Raw genomic sequence first — 18,776 nt, 5'->3', positions numbered from 1 at the left:
AGAGAGACAGAAAGAAAAAGACAGACAGACATATATTCTAGCTTAACAACTAGTCACATATAAAATTATTTTACTGACCTTTAAAACTAGACAAAACAGTCAACCAGAATTTATCAATAACCTTTTTATTCCTTATAGTTCTTCTAAGACTCTAAGATCTTCTTCTAAAAATCTGCTATCTGTTCCATCTCTGAAGTTTATCAACACAATGAGGTCTACCATTTTTTCTGTCAGTGCTCCATCTCTTTGGAATAATACTCCGGTCCACTTACGGGAAGAATCAAATCTTCAGCATTTTAAAACGAAATTAAAAACATTTCTTTTTCTTGATGCTTTCGAGACCTAAATGCCCTTTCAAGGGCTACGTAGTTTTATTCTACTTTTAGATACCCTCCCTTTTGTCCTTTCCCTATATGTTCTCTTTCTTACTTGATAAATTGTAGTTCTATCCTTCTTCCCTTTTTTGTTTCTGTTTGTTTTGGTATTGCTTTTAAATGTTTTGAATAATGATTATTGTTTTAATGGATGTATAGTTACCCCATATATGTTTTTAACATAATGTTCACCGCCTAGAAGGCCGATTGGGCGGTTTATAAAATTTTTGAATAAACTTGAAACTTTTTCTTTCTGTCATTTTTATCATCAGTTAAGCGATGAGAATGACTTACTGCTTCGGAAGCTGAAAAAGATGCGCTTAAAAAATGAGCAGCTGGAGGCTGAGCTGACTCGAATCCAAGAGCAACTGCGGCTGAAGCAGTTAAAGCGAGATTACGTCACCAGAGAGTAAGCACGAGTCTTCCTTAAGGAGCGAGTAGTATTGCTGTGTATGTTTCTGTATATGCTTACAAGCATGGTGGTCAGGGTCCCAGCTGTGAATTAGGCTGGCAGCACCTGGATCAAGTAACAGTCCTCGTAGTTGTTGTACTGGAGAGGGTGTGAATTGTGTGCTGTTTGAGAAGGGACCAATGCCGTTAGCAGGGCTTCTCAGCTAAGAACTAGTAAATATAGAAAATTTAAAATAAACCCTGCAATTTTCTAAGTCTAGTTTTCTAAATAAAGGGTTTTTGTTTCCTTTTCTTTTTTGAATGATTAATTTGGATGGCAATCATAGCCTCTGTACTGTGATCTTTACTGCTTCTTTGACCAGAGGGCCGCCACGTGAGCGGACTGCTGGGCACAATGGACCACTGGTCTGACCCAGCAGCAGCAACTCTTATGTTCTTATGGATATCTGATAAATCTTATCACTGTGTCTACTATCTAGCCCCATATTGGACATTTTTGACCAAACCTGTTTCAATAAGGACTGAGAGCCAGATTCTCAAAATGTTTAACGCCGTTGCTAAACCGGTTGCAGACTGTTTAGCCTGCATGTATTTTAGCGGCGGATTATCAAAAAGGCTTATTGCGGTCTTTGGCGAGCTTTTTAGCAGTCTGACACTGCTATGCAAATGGGCTCTTCAATGCTGAAATGAGCACTCCGGTGGATTCTTAAAAATCGCTGAGTCATTCTCCAAGAGCGGTGTCTGCTTTTGGTGACAAAAATCAGCGACTGTTAAAAGTGCAGCTTGTGGCATGTATTTTGACTGTGGCTAATGGGGGGAAAAATAATTAAAGGAAGAATCCTAAATTGTCTTTTTTGTGGGAGTAATAAAAGCATACTTCTTGAGTGCGTGTATTATAGCACCCCCTCTGCAGCGGGAGAGATACCCAATCTCTCCCATCGTCAACTGACACCCCCGGTAGAAGGAGAGATGCCTAATCTCTCCCGCCACCAACAGACACCCAACTCCACTCAGCAGCAGGGCCAATCAGAGCCTTAGGCCCCACCTACAGGAGGGGGCCTAAGCAACCTGGGCCAATCATAGCCTAAGGCCCCTCCCAGGTGCATACCAGGATGGGAGGGGAAGGCCCACCATTTTTAAGAGGCGAGCCAGCTGGCTGGAGGAAGTAGGAATCCCTCTGGCCAGCCATCTGAAAGTAAGGTAAGGGGGAGAGGGTGAGGGTTGTCAGAGGCATTGGGCAGGGTGTTGTGTGTCTGTGGGATAGCATGGCAACCCTCCTGCTGCCGTGGAAGTGTGTCGGTTGACAGCGGGAGTGATTGGGCATGTTTCCTGCTGCTGGGGGTGTGTGTTGGTTGGCAGTGGGAGAGATTGGGCATTTCTCTCGCTGCTGTTGTTGTGTTTTGGGGTTTTGTTTTGTTTTTGTTCTGCACATGTGCCCATCACTATAACCAGCAATGGGCACATACAGATTTTGCGAGTCTTCGTTACTCTCTGCCAACCTTATTTGCATGAGCGTTTTTTGGAGAATGACTCATTTTTTAAAAATTGCTGCTATAATGGCCGCAATAGCAGCCTGTCAGTTTTTGATGCATTTTTTTTTTTTTTTTTTTAGAATAAGAACATAAGCAATGTCTCTGCTGGGTCAGACCTGAGGTCCATCGTGCCCAGCAGTCCGTTCACGCGGCAGCCCAACAGGTCCAGGACTTGTGCAGTAATCCTCTATCTATACCCCTCTATCCCCTTTTCCAGCAGGAAATTGTCCAATCCTTTCATGAACCCCAGTACCGTACTCTGCCCTATTATGCCCTCTGGAAGCGCATTCCAGGTGTCCACCACACGTTGGGTAAAGAAGAACTTCCTAGCATTCGTTTTGAATCTGTCCCCTTTCAATTTTTCCGAATGCCCTCTTGTTCTTTTATTTTTTTGAAAGTTTGAAGAATCTGTCCCTCTCTACTCTTTCTATGCCCTTCATGATCTTGTAAGTGTCTGTCATATCCCCTCTAAGTCTCCTCTTCTCCAGGGAAAAGAGTCCCAGTTTTCCCAATCTCTCAGCGTATGAAAGGTTTTCCAAACCTTTTATCAAGCATGTCTTCAGTGCTAAAAAGGTGCCCAAACTAGAGGGATAACAGCATGACCTCTCCCAATTCGCCAGTGGTCACTGACTCCCCACCCCAGCAGTATATACTAGGCTCTATGACAGCAGCAGATATAATGGTTATTCCTCTTAGAGCAGCAAGTGGATCCCTGGAGTGGCCTAGTGGTCAATGTGGTGGACTGTACCACTCAAAATGGTACACTTCTGGTAGAAAGTGTGAGTGCCTCAAATATCATGAAATACCTACTGAACCCACATAAAATGACATCTGCAGGCATAAGGGTTATTGTAGTGGTGTACAGATGGGTTCAGTACATTATTTTAAATTGCTATTCCTATAGGGCTCGCCATACAATATAAGGGGGTTAGATGTGATGTCTACCTTTTTATGTGAAGTTCACTGCAGTGCCCCCTAGGCTGCCCCACTGCTCTGCTGGGACATCTATATGGCCAGTCTAGTTAGACATCCCAGTGACTTATTTTTATTTGAAAATGGCTCTTAAGGAGGCAAAAAATGATCCTAGGGCTTATTTTTGGGGTAGGTCTTATTTTCGTGGAAACACAGTATGATTGCGTTTATTTTACTGATAAAAACCTGTTATGAGTAATTGATTACTGCTACTAAGCAAGTGTCGCTAGGTTGTTGTTTTTTTACTTCTAATAGCACTGGTAATCTTTTTTTGAGAGTTATACATATATATTGCTCCATTTTTATTGTGGAACAGTAGTCAACATATATTTTATCTGATCATTAAGTTTAAGAGTAGAAGTACAGCTTCTTAAAGCTCTTTCCATTTGTGTTTTATAAATGAAACATGCCAATTTGAGAAGTCTGACAGCATATAACTTAACCTTTTTTCCTGAAGCACACAGGTACAAACAGAAACCCAGCCATGGCATGGAAGAGGATGGGGCATTAAAGAGCCCAAAGGTGCAAGTGAGAACAAAAATGGCAAGTAAGTGTTTCCTATGATAATTGTTGATTAAAATTGGGCATTTCTACCATGTCAGAAAAGAAAGGGAAGAGTATTTCCAAAATTGTGATGTATGGGAGGAAAAAAGATGGTTGTGAAGGAAAAACTGCTTACCAGAATAGGAGCTAGTCATCATAGGGGGTAGGCAAACTTTTTGACTCGTGGGCCACAATGGGTTCTTAAATTTAACAGAGGAGCCGGACCAAGAGTATCTTTCTATGCCTCCATCCCTCCCATCCCCTCCTATGCAGCAGAACCCTTGTCCAGCTTCTATCCTTCCCTCCCTCCCATCCCTTGTGCAGCAGAACCCTTGAGTACCTGCCCCCGCCACACAGTCGAATCCCCGCTGACCATCCATCCTTCCCTCCCATACGAACCCCGCCGACCACGAGCCGTACATACTTCCCTCCAGATCAGTGTCGAGCCCTTCTCTCGACGGGCTTTCCATGTGCCATGTTACTGATGACATCATCAGTGATGTGGCAGAGGGAATTCCCTAACGAGAGAAGGTCACGAAGCAGCCTGTTTAGAGTGCTGCCGGCCCATTGCTGCTCTGGAGGGGAGGTATGTAGGTCTTGCAGTCGGCAGGGTTTGGATGGTTGGTGGGCCAGATTAAAAAAAACAATCTATTGTTCTGCCGTTCTTTTTTCCAAAGCCGCATTCTCATCCTGGAGAGGCGGCACTTCATACTTTAGACTGCAAACATGCCTTGGCGTTCTATCTTCAACGCACTCAACTTCACAGAACATCTCCTCAACTCTTCATCTCTTTTGATCCGAATAGGTTGGGGCATCCTATCTCGAAGCATACCATCTGATAATGCAATTCGATATGAGTTCTGCCTTTGATCTAGTGGACCACATGAAACTGCTGCAATGCCTAGATGCCATTGGTATCCGGGATAAGGTGCTGAACTGGTTCCGTGGCTTCCTTATATCCCGCACCTATCAGGTTCGTTTTAATTATGAGCTTTCCGACACCTGGAGTAATCCATCCAGTGTGCCCTAAGGCTCTCCACTATCCCCATTGCTCTTCAACGTCTACATGTCCTCAATGGGCACGAAGCTAACCCAGCTGGGGATAAAACTATTTAGTTATGCAGATGATTTTATGATTATCATCCCATTCACCAATTCTGTCTCCGAAACTATTCCCAAAGCTTCAGAAGCTATAAACATGATGGAACAATGGATGACAAACTTTAGGCTCAAACTTAATTCAGATAAAATGACTTTTTTCATTGCTTCACCACATCCACTTGACATTAAATCACCCCTCTGTATCAATAACCTTAGTTACCCTATCCAGCCCTCCATAAAGATACTAGGTGTAACTCTGGATCGATGCCTAACCATGAAAGACCAAGTAGATTCCTTAATCAGAAAGGGATTTTTCACTCTCTAGAAACTCAGATCCTTTAAAGCTTATTTTGTTACATCGGTTTTTAGAATCCTAGTCCAATCCCTCGTACTAAGCCTGCTTGACTACTGTAACATCGCCTATTTGGCAATTTCCCCAAAAAATATGCGACGCCTACAACTGTTGCAGAATGCGGCAGTCAGACTAATCTTTGGACTAAAAAAATTTGACCACGTGACACCCTACTACCGGCAGCTACATTGGCTGCCGATGAAAGCACGCGTAAAGTTCAAATTTGCCTGTTTCTGCTTTAAAGCATTACACGGACTTGCCCCCAAATACATTACTGACCTTTTCTCCTTCTCAACCAACAGACACAAGAGAAGTTCACATTCCAACTTCGTTTCCCCCCCAGTGAGAGGTTGCAAACTGAAAAAACACCATGAATTCCTTCTCTCACACCAAGCAGCATCATGGGGTAAAGACCTAAAACAATTACTTTCGCCCTCTACTTATGAGGAATTTAGGAAATGTCTAAAAACACACCTGTTCCTAAAACATCTTGACAACTGATCCACTTATCTCTTTCCTCTCAATAGCGACCTACTGTCCTTTTGATCACTTTTCTCCTCAACAATTAATTTCCTGTCTAATTACTTCTTTTTCCTCTTTCCCTCTTGAAGTCAGTCAATTTGTACCTTTGCTTAATCTTTTGTAAACCGCATAGAACTTCACGGTATTGCGGTATATAAGCTCTTATTATTATTATTATTATTATATCCAACTGGATGGCTGCTTGCATCTCTTTCTGCTATGCTCAGGCTGGTCTTCCTCTGCAGGGTCGAGTGACGGGCCACAAAGTTCGAGCTATGGCGGCGTCTATAGCTTTCCTTAGATCAACTCCTATTGAGGAAATCTGCAAGGCTGCCACTTGGTCCTCGGTTCATACTTTCACTTCTCATTACTGTCTGGATACTTTGTCCAGGAGGGATGGCCATTTTGGCCAATCTGTTTTGCAAAGTCTTTTTTCTTAATTGCCAACTCTCCCTCCATCCCCTTATACTTAGCTTGGAGGTCACCCATGTGTGAGAATATGCTGCCTGCTTGTCCTGGGATAAAGCACAGTTACTTACTGTAACAGTTGTTATCCAGGGACAGCAGGCAGATATTCTCACAACCCTCCCACCTCCCCCTGGTTGGCTTCTTGGCTTGGTATCTGAACTGAGGATCTTCACAGGAGATGCGCCCCCTAGTTCAGGCGGGAAGGCATGCGCGATGCAGCACTTGAAAGCTCGAGATCTTCAAGCAAGTTTGCTTTCGAGGCTGTCCGCTGCGGGGCTCCGTCGGTGACACCACCCATGTGTGAGAATATCTGCCTGCTGTCCCTGGATAACAACTGTTACGGTAAGTAACTGTGCTTTCTTGTGTGTTATCACTTGACATTATTATGGTACAGTGCTGACCTCTACTTTTATTATACCCTATCTCTGATGGCGATTGATATAACACTGACTATGAATGCATTCTATTCTGTTTTAATTGAGTCATAAATATGATAATGCTATAGCACATCAAACCCCTGCCTGTAGCTGTGTTAATTGTATAGCTATGTTAAGTTTAGAAACTGTTTCTCTACTAATGCCTCCTATTAGCTATGCTGTACTCGATCATTACTGATGCAGAGTTAAACATGTATGTATAAGTATTGTTTTATTTTTTTGTATTGTTCACTGTCCTATAATTCCAATAAACAGATTTGAACTATAGTAGTCTGTGTCACGTGACCCATAGTATAAAATAGGACGCTCAGGATTTAGCATGTAGCAATGTCCATTAATGCACTAAGCTTTAGTAAAAGGTCCCCTTACAATGCACTACTTTTAATGTGCACTATTAGAAAATAGGTCCTATTGCATTTTATGGGATTTGTGGCAAATAATGCTGTTTTAAAAATGTTTGCTTGCTTTAGTAAATCTTGCTCCTCCAGGGTAGCAATCCTCTGGGGAAAGGGAAATGAACTACCAATGAAAAGTGGCAAGCCAATCCAAATAAATTGTAACTATGGCTACAAAGGGTGGTGGAGGCGGAACAGGATATTCCATCAGAGGAACTATCAGTTCAGCATTCCTGGGTTAGAGATGTCTTCATTTGTATAGCCATTTTTGGGCTGGTGCAGCAAAAACCACTTTGCTGGTGCACATTGAAGTTTATAGCTCTGTATCTTGGTGCAGTTATTAGCTGTGTAGTGGTAACTCAGCAGAGCTGTGTTTTTTAGGTGAATAATGTTATTTTAGCTCGGAGCCCTTCTGTCAAATAAGAGATTTGACAGAAGGGCTCCGAGGTAAAATAACATTATTCGCCAATGATGCCAAACTAAGCAATGTAGTGGGCAAAAGCACAACGAACAAAAATTCAATTCCCGACAACATGATGCACGACCTACTCCTACTGGAGCGCTGGTCTAGGACCTGGCAACTCAGCTTCAATGCCAAAAAATGCAAAGTTATGCACCTGGGCAGCCAAAATCCATGCAAGACTTATACCCTTAATGGCGAGATCCTAACAAGAACGGTAGCAGAACGAGACTTAGGGGTGATCGTCAGTGAGGACATGAAGGTTGCCAATCAAGTGGAGCAAGCTTCATCCAAGGCAAGACAAATCATAGATTGCATACGCAGGGGTTTCATCAGCCGTAAGCCTGAAGTCATTATGCCATTGTATAGATCCATGGTGAGGCCCCACCTGGAATACTGTGTGCAGTTCTGGAGGCCGCATTATCGCAAGGATGTGCTGAGACTGGAGTCGGTCCAGAGAATGGTCACCAGGATGATCTCGGGACTCAAGGATCTCCCGTACGAAGAACGGCTAGATAAATTACAAATATACTCATTCGAGGAGCGCAGAGAGAGGGGAGACATGATCGAGATGTTCAAGTATCTCACGGGCCGCATCGAAGCAGAGGAAGATATCTTCTTTTTCAAGGGTCCCACAGCAACAAGAGGGCATCCATGGAAAATCAGGGGCGGAAAACTGCGCGGCGACACCAGGAAATTCTTTTTTACTGAAAGGGTGGTTGATCGCTGGAATAGTCTTCCACTTCAGGTGATTGAGGCCAGAAGCGTGCCTGATTTTAAGGCCAAATGGGATCGACACGTGGGATCTATTCACAGGGTAAAGGTAGGGGAGGGTCATTAGGGTGAGCAGACTGGATGGGCCGTGGCCCTTATCTGCCGTCTATTTCTATGTTTCTAATGAAGTGAAAATAGTGTAATACATATTAATGTGTTTGATTTACCAGTAATTTAAAAGGAAAACAATTCTGGTAGACGTCATTCATTTTCCAGGCTGCTTCTCTGTTAGCTTGCATCTGAGTAAAAAGAGAGTGATAGGATAAATGCATGCTTTGCCTTTCACTGAGTGCCCCAAACTATTGGCCAGAACCACAGATTGTTTCTGAATGCTTATTATTGACTCTTGGTCCCAGAACATGTAGCACAGCTAGGTTATAGTGGTACACATCTGTAATTAACACAGCCTGAAAGGTGCTTGAGTAATTAAGAATTGTACCTATTCAGGTACTGAAATCTTTTTTTTATTTTATTTACTAGACTACTACAGATGTATAATAACCTGCAGAAACGCTATGACAATGAAGCCAAAAGAAACAAGGTGCAAAGTGAGGCAGTCGCCTTCCTTAGTGTGAGTGTCATTTCTATTCAATGTGATGTGTAATTTGAGCTTTGCAATAAAATGGTGCATACCAGATCCAAGAATGTATATTTTAGGGAGTAATTTTATGCAGCAGTTTTCAACATGTAATCATATTTTCTGAATCACTTGATAGACCGGTATAGTTCCTTACAGATGGGTATTATACCTCACTACTACTAGCAAGTGGAGACTGAGATCAAATTTGTATATCAGTATAGCATCCCCTGTACTAATCCAGTCTTCCTCAGTCTCCAGTAGCAGGTGGTAGGCTAATTTTGGCTCCCCTCTTAGCTCTGTTGGAACTTTGTTTTTGGACTCCTGGTTCCCCTTTTGTGCCGGATTGAGCTTGGGCGGGTCCTGTTTGAGGATCTGTCTGTCCTTGGAGGTGTTAAACCCGGCGGGTCTCGTGCTGGGTCCCTCCTCCCACCTTCCTCCACCTCCCCATATTTTTGTAGAGGGGCCTCAGCCGACGGCCTGGCCCCCTGGTTGGTCAGCCATGCAGTCTGTTCTGTAAGTAAAAAAAAAAATCCTGAGGTGTGCCGGTCTAAAGGGCTCATTTCCCTTTATAACTGCCTTTTTTCTGTTTTTCTCGTCTAACTGCTACTTTCTTTGCAGCTAGGACGCTTTCAGCACGATGAGCACTTTTAAAGGGGAAAAGTGCTCATTGTGCTTCAGATGCGAGGTACTCGCAGCTGGCCTGTGCAGGCCGGAGCAGTGGGGAAGCCTCGTCGGCAGCAGATGCTGGTGGCCAGGGCTACCCGCTGCATGTACCTCGCGAGTCGGATTTGTATCACGGGGAAGCCCGGCCTTCCCCCAACGCCCACGTGGAGGATTCCCCAGCCGCCGACAGTCAGGGAGAAAAGGATTCCCTTGCTGCTGGAACAGCTGGGGGTTCCCTTTTCGTGTCCGTTCCTCGGCCTCAGCGGCAGGAAAGTCTCAGGCTTTACAGACGCAGCAGGCTGCAGGAGCTCCGATTTTGGCGGGAACCTCATCCTTCATCTCAGTTACCTCAGGTGACCTTCCCCCTGTTCTGGAACTACAGGGGCAAGGTTTGGCAGGGTCCCCTGCTGTGGCAGGGAGTCCCTTAGGGCCGCCGGGGGTCTTTCCCCCTGAATTTTTAATGGCACTTTGTAAATCTTATGTGTTGGCGGCAGGAGGTTCCGTGTCCCCTACAGGGGTCTCGGGAGGGGGGTTCCCTCGACGTCTTCCCCAGTGCGGCCCCACACTGTGGTAGTTTTTCCCCCCTCTACTCCTCTCTCATCCAAACGCCCGAGAGTCTCTTGGGATGAGGAATTTTTTTCCCCAGAGGAGCAGGATGTCATTGATGAGGACCTGGACCCTTGGGGAGAATTCCAGGATCCTCTTAGGGGGTCGGATTCCGCCAGCGAGGGGTTAGAGCACCCTCCAGCTAGCGAAGATGTGTCTGTGGTGTGCATTTTTCAGCAGGAAGAGCTTCATGAGTTAATTATGCATGTCTCCTCGGTGTTGCACTTTGAGGACCCCATGTCAGCGCCCCCGTGTATGGTGGACCCTTTGCTTAAGGGGATTCGCTCTGCTTCCCGCTCTTCAAATGCATCAGGATATTCTGGATGTTATGCTCACTCAGTAGCAGGTGCCTGAAGCCCATTTTCGTTTTGTGCTAGGGACACTTTGAAGTCACCCATAGTGGACGCGGTGGTTTCAGCCATTTCTAAGAGGCACACCGTGCCTGTTGAGGGTGCTGCAGCCTTGAAGGATCCGGAGGAACGTAAGTTGGAGTTCCTCCTTAAACAGAGTTTTGATGTGACGGCACTAGCCGCATTGTGTGGCGGGCTAGTGGCTCGGGCGTGTTTTCGTTGGGCCCAGCATGTTCTTGACAATAAAGAAGTGAATTGGAACTTGCTGAAGCAAGAAGTGGCCAAAATTGAATTGGGTGCTTCTTATCTCTTGGATGCCATGTATGACCTCTTGCGAGCTTCTGGCAAGTCTTTGGCTCATGGAGTGGCAGCACGCCGTACCTTGTGGCTTAGTGCTTGGTCAGCGGATGTGACATCCAAGGCTAAGTTGACAAAGTTCCCTTTTTAAAGGGTCTTTCTTGTTTGGTGAGGATCTGAGTAGGTTGGTTCAGACTCACTGATTCCAAAATGCTTCGTTTGCCTGAGGATAGGCCTCGGCCGTTGGCTCGCAGTGGCGCTGCTTGTGGGCGTGGTCGTGATTTCCGCCACTTCTGCTTTGGTAGAGGAGCTGCCTCCATTCCATCTTCTGGGCTGTCTAGAGGCAGGTTTTTCCAGTGCATGCAGTCCTTTTGTGGGTCCCGCTGGGGTGCAGGTAGTGCACCCGCTGGGCACCCTGCCACCTGTCCTGCCTAATGACTCCTTGCTGGCACCTATCTTGGTTCCGGTGGGCGCCCAGCTGAGGGATTTTTATCCAAAGTAGGCAGACATTACATCCGTTCAGTTGGTTCTGGAAGTGATCCAGGACGGCTATGCTCTGGAGTTCGCCGGTCCTTGCCAGATCGTTTTCTTGCTTCTCCCTCACAGATGGCGTGGAAGCAGCAGGCCTTTCGCCAGACCCTTCAAAGATTGTTGGATCTCCATGCAGTGGTTCCTGATCCCCTGTGGGAGTGGGGCACAGGTTGGTACTCAATTTACTTTGTGGTGCCAAAGAAAGAAGGGACCTTTCGTCCCATCCTGGATTTGAAAGGGGTCAACAGGGCTCTTCACACGCCTTTCTTGTGCATGGAAACTCTGTGATTGGTGATTCTGGCGGTGCAGCCGGGAGGGGGAGTTTCTGACCTCTCTAGATCTGACTGAGGCCTATTTGCACATTCCTATTCGGGCCTCCCATCATCGCTTCCTGCGCTTCGCGATCTTGGGGCAACATTATCAGTTCTGTGCTCTTCCCTTTGGTCTGGCCATGGCTCCACGGACGTTCACCAAGGTGATGGTGATCGTTGTGGCGCCGTTGCAAAAGAGGGCATTCTTGTTCATCCCTACCTGGGCGACTGGTTGATTAGCGCCAAGTTGTTCCAGGAGAGCACTTGGGTCACAGCTCGGGTGGTGGAATTTCTGCAGTCGCTGGGCTGGGTAGTCAACCTTGCCAAGAGCCGGTTGTCCCTATCTCAGCACCTGGAATATCTAAGGGTCATGTTCAACACCTCCTTGGGGAAGGTCTTCCTTTCAGAGGCCCGGGTAAGCAAATTGCAATCTCAGATACGTGTGCTTATGGCATCCCAGTGTCCTCGGGCACAGGATTTCCTCTAAGTCTTGTGGTTGATGGCAGCCTCCCTCGATGTAGTGAGGTGGTTGCGGGCCCACATGCGTCCTCTTCAGTATGCTCATCTTCAGAGGTGGTCACCTCAGAGGCACAGTCTGGATCACCCTGTTCCGCTTCCAGGCTTAGCTCGGGGCAGTCTTCGGTGGTGGCTCCAGACCCCCCATCTTCTACAAGGGGTGAGTCTGGACCAGCCGTAGTGGACGGTGCTGCTCACGGATGCCAGTCTTCTCGGTTGGGGAGCTCAGTGTCTAGGTCACTCAGCTCAGGGCACCTAGTCCATGGAGGAGGCTTCTTGGTCGATCAATGTCTTGGAGACCAGAGCCATCCATCTGGCACTGCTAGCCTTCCAGTCCTTTCTGATGGGCAAGTCAGTCAGGGTTCTGTCAGACAATGCCACGGTAGTGGCCTATGTCAATCATCAGGGGGGCACCAGGAGCACTTTGGTAGCACAGGAGGTGACTCTGCTCATGGTCGGGTGGAGTTGCACCTTCAAGAAATATCAGCATCTCACATAGCCAGAGTGGAGAATGTTCAAGTGGACTTCCTAAGTCGTCACGTGCTAAATCCCAGAGAGTGATGTCTAAGTCAGGTGGCTTTTTAGGTGATAGTGCAGTCTTGGAGCCAGCTCCTCATGGACCTGATGGCCACAAGTGTCAACGCAGAGACGGTCAGGCCGAGGTCCTGGATGCTCTGGTTCAACCATGGCCAATGGAGGGGCTGTTGTATGTGTTCCCTCTGTGGCCATTGGTGGGCAGAGTTCTTCTCCGCATAATTTGCCATCTGGGTCTCCTGGTTCTGGTGGCTCCAGATTGGCCTCGACAACCATGGTACACGGATCTGGTGAGGCATCTGGTGGCAGATCCTCTTCTTCTCTTGGACGACCTTCTAACTCAGGGTCCCATTCCCATGTTCGATCTGGGTCCCTTTTGTCTTACGGCTTGGCTCTTGAAAGGGGTCGCCTAGATAAGAAGAGTTATTCAGATAAAGTGATCTCAACTCTCTTGGGGTCCTGGAGGCTTTCCACCTTTCGGGCTTATGTGAGGGTTTGGCATCTATTTGGTGTGATGCATGTGGGGTGGTCTCTTTTCATGCTTCCCTGCCTAACATCTTACAGTTTTTGCAGGATGGCCTGGATAAGGGGACTGGCTTGGTCTTCTCTCCAGGTTTAGCTTATGGCCTTGTCAGCCTTTCGGGGGTTAGTGAAAGGTCGATATTTGACTGTCATTCCTGATGTGATTTGCTTCTTACGGGCGGCCAAGTTGCTCAGGCCTCCCGTGCAGCCCTCTGTTCCATCTTGGGAGCAGAATCTGGTTCTGTCAGTCCTAGTGCACCGCCCTTTTGAACTGTTGGGCGACTGCTCTTTAAAAGACCTTACTCTTAAAGCGGTCTTCTTGGTGGCTGTTACTTCAGCTAGACATGTTTCTGAGCTGCAGGCTTTCTCTTATAGGGCTCCTTTTTGGGAGTTTTCTAGGGAGCGGGTTGTCTTGAGGCCTGTTCCTTCTTTTCTGCCAAAGGTAGTTTCTCCTTTTTATGTCAATCAGGCAGTGGTCCTCCCGGTGTTGGGTAGCAGGAAGGCTCTTCTGAGCAGAGACAGCTGCACAAGTTGGAGGTCAGTCGGGTCCTTCGCTCTTATGTTCAGAGGACCCAGAAGATCAGGAATTCAGATCATCTCTTTGTCTTTCTAGTGGGTCCTCGTAAGGGGAATGGGGCTTCTAAGGCTACTATTGTGCATTGGATCAAGGAGACTATTGCTTCCGCTTATCTTCTGAAGAAGATGCCTGTTCTAGAATTTCTCAAGGCCTATTCCACTAGGGGTCAGGTAGCTTCTTGGGCTGAGTCTTCTCTAATGCCTCCAGTGCATATTTGCAAGGCTGCAGTTTGCTCTTCTCTGCATTCCTTTGTGTGACATTACCGTATGGATGTTCCAGCGCGTCGGGACATGGTATTCGGTGAACGTGTTTTGGTGTTGGCCCTTCGGGAGTCCCACCCTTGATGGGTACTGCTTTGGTATGTCCCATCCGCAAGGAACTATACCGGTCTATCCAGCGATACAGAAGGAGAAATTAAGTTCTTACCTGCTAATTTTCTTTCTGTTAGCTTGTAGACCGGTATTGTTCCCCACCCTATCTGTCTTTGTGCGGTGATTGTGGGTTTTTGCTCGTGTGCAGATTTCAAATTTTTCTGCGAGTTCTAGTATTTTTCTAGGGCTGGGGAGAAGTAAGAACAGCGGCTTTGGTTCAGCTGGTGAGCTGTGGGGATGTTTTCTATACCAGGTTTATGTTCTGCACATGTTCCAACAGTGGTTTATAAGTATTTGTTGTTTTTATCCACTCCTATTCGAAGTGTGTTATACTGTTTTGAGTTAAGAATTTTCCTAGGTTCTTTTTTTTTTTTAATTGAAAAGCTTTTATTGAAAAACACTCCAAACAGTACAGAACAATTGCACATGAAATGCAAGAACAAAAATACATAGAGCTGAATACCACACTCCAAAATAGCACACAGAATTAAAATCAACAGCATAGACATGTGCAAGTCCTACAAACTAATAAAAACAATCTAGAATACCCACAAAAGCACAGCCAATATCCCCCCTCCCACCCCCCAGGGACAAAACACAATACCTACAGCTCTCAATATGGTTGAGAGATAGTCAATTCCAAACAGATACCAAAGATTGAAAAGGAATATGGTTATGAGATCCCCCCAAGCATCGCCCATCTATTCCAACCCCAAGACCAACTCAAAGCCCCTGACCACCCCTACCACAGACCCCCACAGAAGCCCGAAAATTGCGCCACACATGAGCATAGCCATATAGTTTACCATGCCGCAAGGCCGTTAAATGATAAAGGTTCTGCCAATTAAGCAAACGTTGCTCCACCAGGGCCCACGTGGGAGAGAGCGCCTGATTCCACAAAGAGGCAATGGCCAATCGAGCAGCAGTGAATGCCAACTTACAAAACAAAGAGTCACCCCCAGCCAGTTCCAATTGATGCCAAAACAACAAGGCATGTCGCCAATCGGCCGGTATCTGGACATCTAAGATCCGGGACACCCGATCAAAGACCTCAGTCCAGAATCCACACACCTGCCCACACTGCCACCACATATGAAAATAGGTACCCACTTCCCCACAGCCCCTCCAACACAGAACACTCGCACCTCCCCGCCAACGAGCCACAACCTGGGGGGTATAGTACCACCGAAAGAGAACCTTGTAACCATTCTCGATCAGCAAAGCAGAAATCCCCGCCGAGGAGATCTCCGACCATATGTCACCCCAAGTATCCCAGGGAATAGCCGAACCACAATCATCTTCCCAGGCCCTCATGTAGGGAAGGGAGGCCCCCCTACCGTTAAGGCACCTATATATTGCAGAGAGAGCTCCCCTCCGAAGCACCGGGCCCAATAGCAGCTCAAAGAGCATCTTACCACCCCTCAAGTCACCCAGGAGACCCGAGGTCCTAATATAATGCAAAACCTGTAGGTAGGGGAACAGATCCCTTATCCCGAACCCAAACTTACCCCTGAGTTCTGTAAAGGGTCTAACACCTCCCTGGACCGGGTCCCACAACTGTCCCACACACACCAAACCCCGTGACTCCCAGTCTGTAAACACTCCCCCATCCCTTCCCGGTGGAAAGTCAGGGTTGTGTCTCAACGGAGTATACCAGGAATGTCGCCTACTCCCCAATAAACAAGCTCGGGTCTGATTCCATACCCTCAAGGAAGTCACTACTGAGGATACCCCCCCTACCAGTCGCGCCCTACCAGGAACCCACGGCCTATGTAACAAAGGCACCCCATCACTTAAATTTTGCTCAATTTCCACCCACAGTTTCGGCGTCTGCGTCTGCCATTCTAAGAGGGCGCGCAGCTGAGCAGCCTGATAATATTTCACCACATCTGGGACCCCCAGCCCTCCATCCCCTCTCCCCATACATAGGACCTTCCTACTCACCCTTGGCCGCCTACCAGCCCAAATAAAATTAAAGATTTGCCTTTGAACCCCCTCTAGCGTTTTTCTACCCACCCAAAGAGGCAATACTTGGAATAAAAACAACAAACGAGGCTCTCTTTTAAAATCAAACTTTCCCATCTGCCCCTATTTCTAGACAAACTGCTAATTCCTCAAAGTTCTCCCCGTATCTTACGATCTACGGACCAAAAACTCCTCTTCATCCCTTCTCTAAAAGAATCTTACTATACAAGGAAAACTAATTTTGCTATAACAGCCCCTACATTATGGAACTCTCTCCCTCAATTTCTTCGGGATGAAATTCATTTAACTAAATTCAAAACTAATCTTAAAACTTTCCTATTCAAGGATGCCTTTAATAAATCTTAATCTTTTATATCCACTTATTTACTCATCCTTGTCCCAAAAGTTCTCCTTTATTTCTGCGCATATCTCTTATACCATGCACCCTTGTCCTTCATGTCCTATCCCTTCCCTCTATCTCATTTCCTCTAATATTATGTAACTTTTCCCTTCCTTCCCATTTCTCCTCACAGTCATGTTTGTCAGTATATGTCTAATATGTTTTCGCTAATTTTTCCAACACACCAATAACTAGTTCTTACTCTCCTATTTTAAATTTTTTTTTATTGTTAACCGGTCAGATATTTGTTTTATGATCGGGATATCAAAAATCAATAAAAAAAAAAAAAAAAAATCTTCACGATGGCCACCCGGCCCAACCAAGAGAAATACAGATCTTTCCAATTAAGCAAATCTTGGCGAATACGACGAAAGAGCGGGGGAAAGTTAAGGTCATATAAATCCACTCCCGGCGGTCCAAAATAAACACTGAGATATCGCAAAGAGCGCTGAACCCACCGAAACGGATATCGGTCTCGGAAATAGGACACCCTGTCTGCAGGCAAGTTAATGTTGAGGAGCTCTGATTTACCAACATTGACCCGAAAGCCCGACACCCCACCATAAATATCCAACTCCCGCAATATAGCTGGAAAGGAGGTCGCAGGTTCTTCCACCGTGAACAGAATATCATCCGCAAACAAGGCCAGCTTAAAATCCCCTCCCGGCACCGTAACCCCCTTAATATCCTGATTCATCCGCACTCGCTGCGCCAGGGGTTCTACCGTCAAAGCAAAAAGGAGCAGGGAAAGTGGGCACCCCTGACGTGTGCCCCTTGCCAGAGAGAAAGTCTCCGAATAACCACCATTCACCTTGATGCAGCTCAAAGGTCCACTATACAGGACCCGAATCCAGTCCCGCATGCGTGGGCCCAACCCCACCGACTCTACGACCCGAAATAAAAAGGGCCAAGCTACCCTATCGAATGCCTTCTCAGCATCGATAGATAAAAACACCGTTTCTCGCCCCCCCCCTCCTAGCCCTATCATATAAGTTATAGACCCTACGAGTATTATCACCTACCTGTCTGCCTACCACAAAGCCCGACTGATCTGGATGGATCAGCCGAGGGATCCAACTCATCAATCGGTCCGCCAAAATTCGCGTGAAGATCTTAGTATCAACCCCCAGCAAGGATATCGGCCTATAGGAAGCACATTGGAGGGGATCCTTCCCCTCCTTAGCTAACACCGTCACTCCCGCCAAGCGCATAAAGTAAGGGAGGGTACTATTCCCTTGTAAAGAGTTAAGAAAACGCAATAAAGGAGGCAGTAGCAGATCTTGAAAACGTTTGTAGTACCGAACAGTAAAACCGTCCAACCCAGGCGATTTACCAAGCTTCATAGAACGCAGCGCGCTACGAGCCTCAAGCAATGTAAGAGGGCGGTCCAACCGCGCCCCATCAACCTGTGTAATCTGGGGCAACTCTGCTGAATTTAAATAAGCGTCCTGGTCCCGCGAGGGCCCTGGATCTTCCGGGGTATAAAGCTGGGAATAATATTCCACAAAACGGGCACGGATAGCATCCTCAGTCTGTAACACTTCCCCAGAAGCCGCCCGGAGTGAAAAGATCTGGTTGCGCGTCTGTCGCACCCTAAGACGATGTGCAACCAGTCGACTAGCTTTATTAGAGAACTCAAAATATCTCTGTTGGAGGAGCTGTAAGTTATGGTGTAATCTGTCCAAGTCTAAAGCCTGGAGATCCCTACAGGTCTGAAACAAGCGCTCCCGCAATTCCACATTCCAAGGAGAACGCTTATGCAAACTCTCCAACCTGCCAATCATGGTTAACAGGCCCGCTGCATCCTCCCGCCGCTTACGCTGTCGGGCCGACGCCAGGGCTATTAATCTGCCCCTAAGGGTAGCCTTTAACCCCTCCCAAACCGCTTCCAATGAAGCTCCACACTCCACATTTACATCAAGATATTCTTGTATCCACCCTTCGATCTGTGTTCCCACCTCTGGGTCATCTAAAAGACTATCATTAAAACGCCAAAATTTCCGTCCCGAGCCTCCACCCTCCCCCTGGAATCGCGACCACACCGGGGCATGGTCCGACCACGTAAGTGACTCAATCCCCGCGGACTCCACCCTCCGGAGTAGTCCCCGCTCCACAAAAACATAATCAATTCTAGAATATGAGGAGTGTATTCCCGAAAAGTAAGTATAGTCCTTAACCGAAGGATGTAGCCACCTCCAACAGTCCACCACAT

At 46.7% G+C, this 18,776-nt stretch overlaps 1 protein-coding gene across 2 annotated transcripts in view; it reads left to right on the top strand.

Annotated features, from left to right (window-relative positions):
• Positions 1-18,776, top strand: part of LOC117355560 — a 42,931-nt gene that overhangs the window by 10,109 nt on the left and 14,046 nt on the right. For both annotated transcript variants that reach the window (XM_033934290.1, XM_033934289.1), the window contains exons 2-4: positions 647-783; positions 3,747-3,836; positions 8,822-8,912. In XM_033934290.1, the coding sequence (XP_033790181.1) occupies positions 689-783; positions 3,747-3,836; positions 8,822-8,912 (276 nt within the window). In that variant the 5' untranslated portion in view covers positions 647-688. The remainder of the gene's footprint in view (positions 1-646; positions 784-3,746; positions 3,837-8,821; positions 8,913-18,776) is intronic.

The sequence above is a fragment of the Geotrypetes seraphini genome, chromosome 2 (genome assembly GCF_902459505.1).
Source record: "Geotrypetes seraphini chromosome 2, aGeoSer1.1, whole genome shotgun sequence".
Classification (NCBI taxonomy): Eukaryota; Metazoa; Chordata; class Amphibia; order Gymnophiona; family Dermophiidae; genus Geotrypetes; species Geotrypetes seraphini.
The sequence above is the reverse complement of the archived record's forward strand: the minus strand, read 5'-3'. Positions and strand labels throughout refer to the sequence as shown.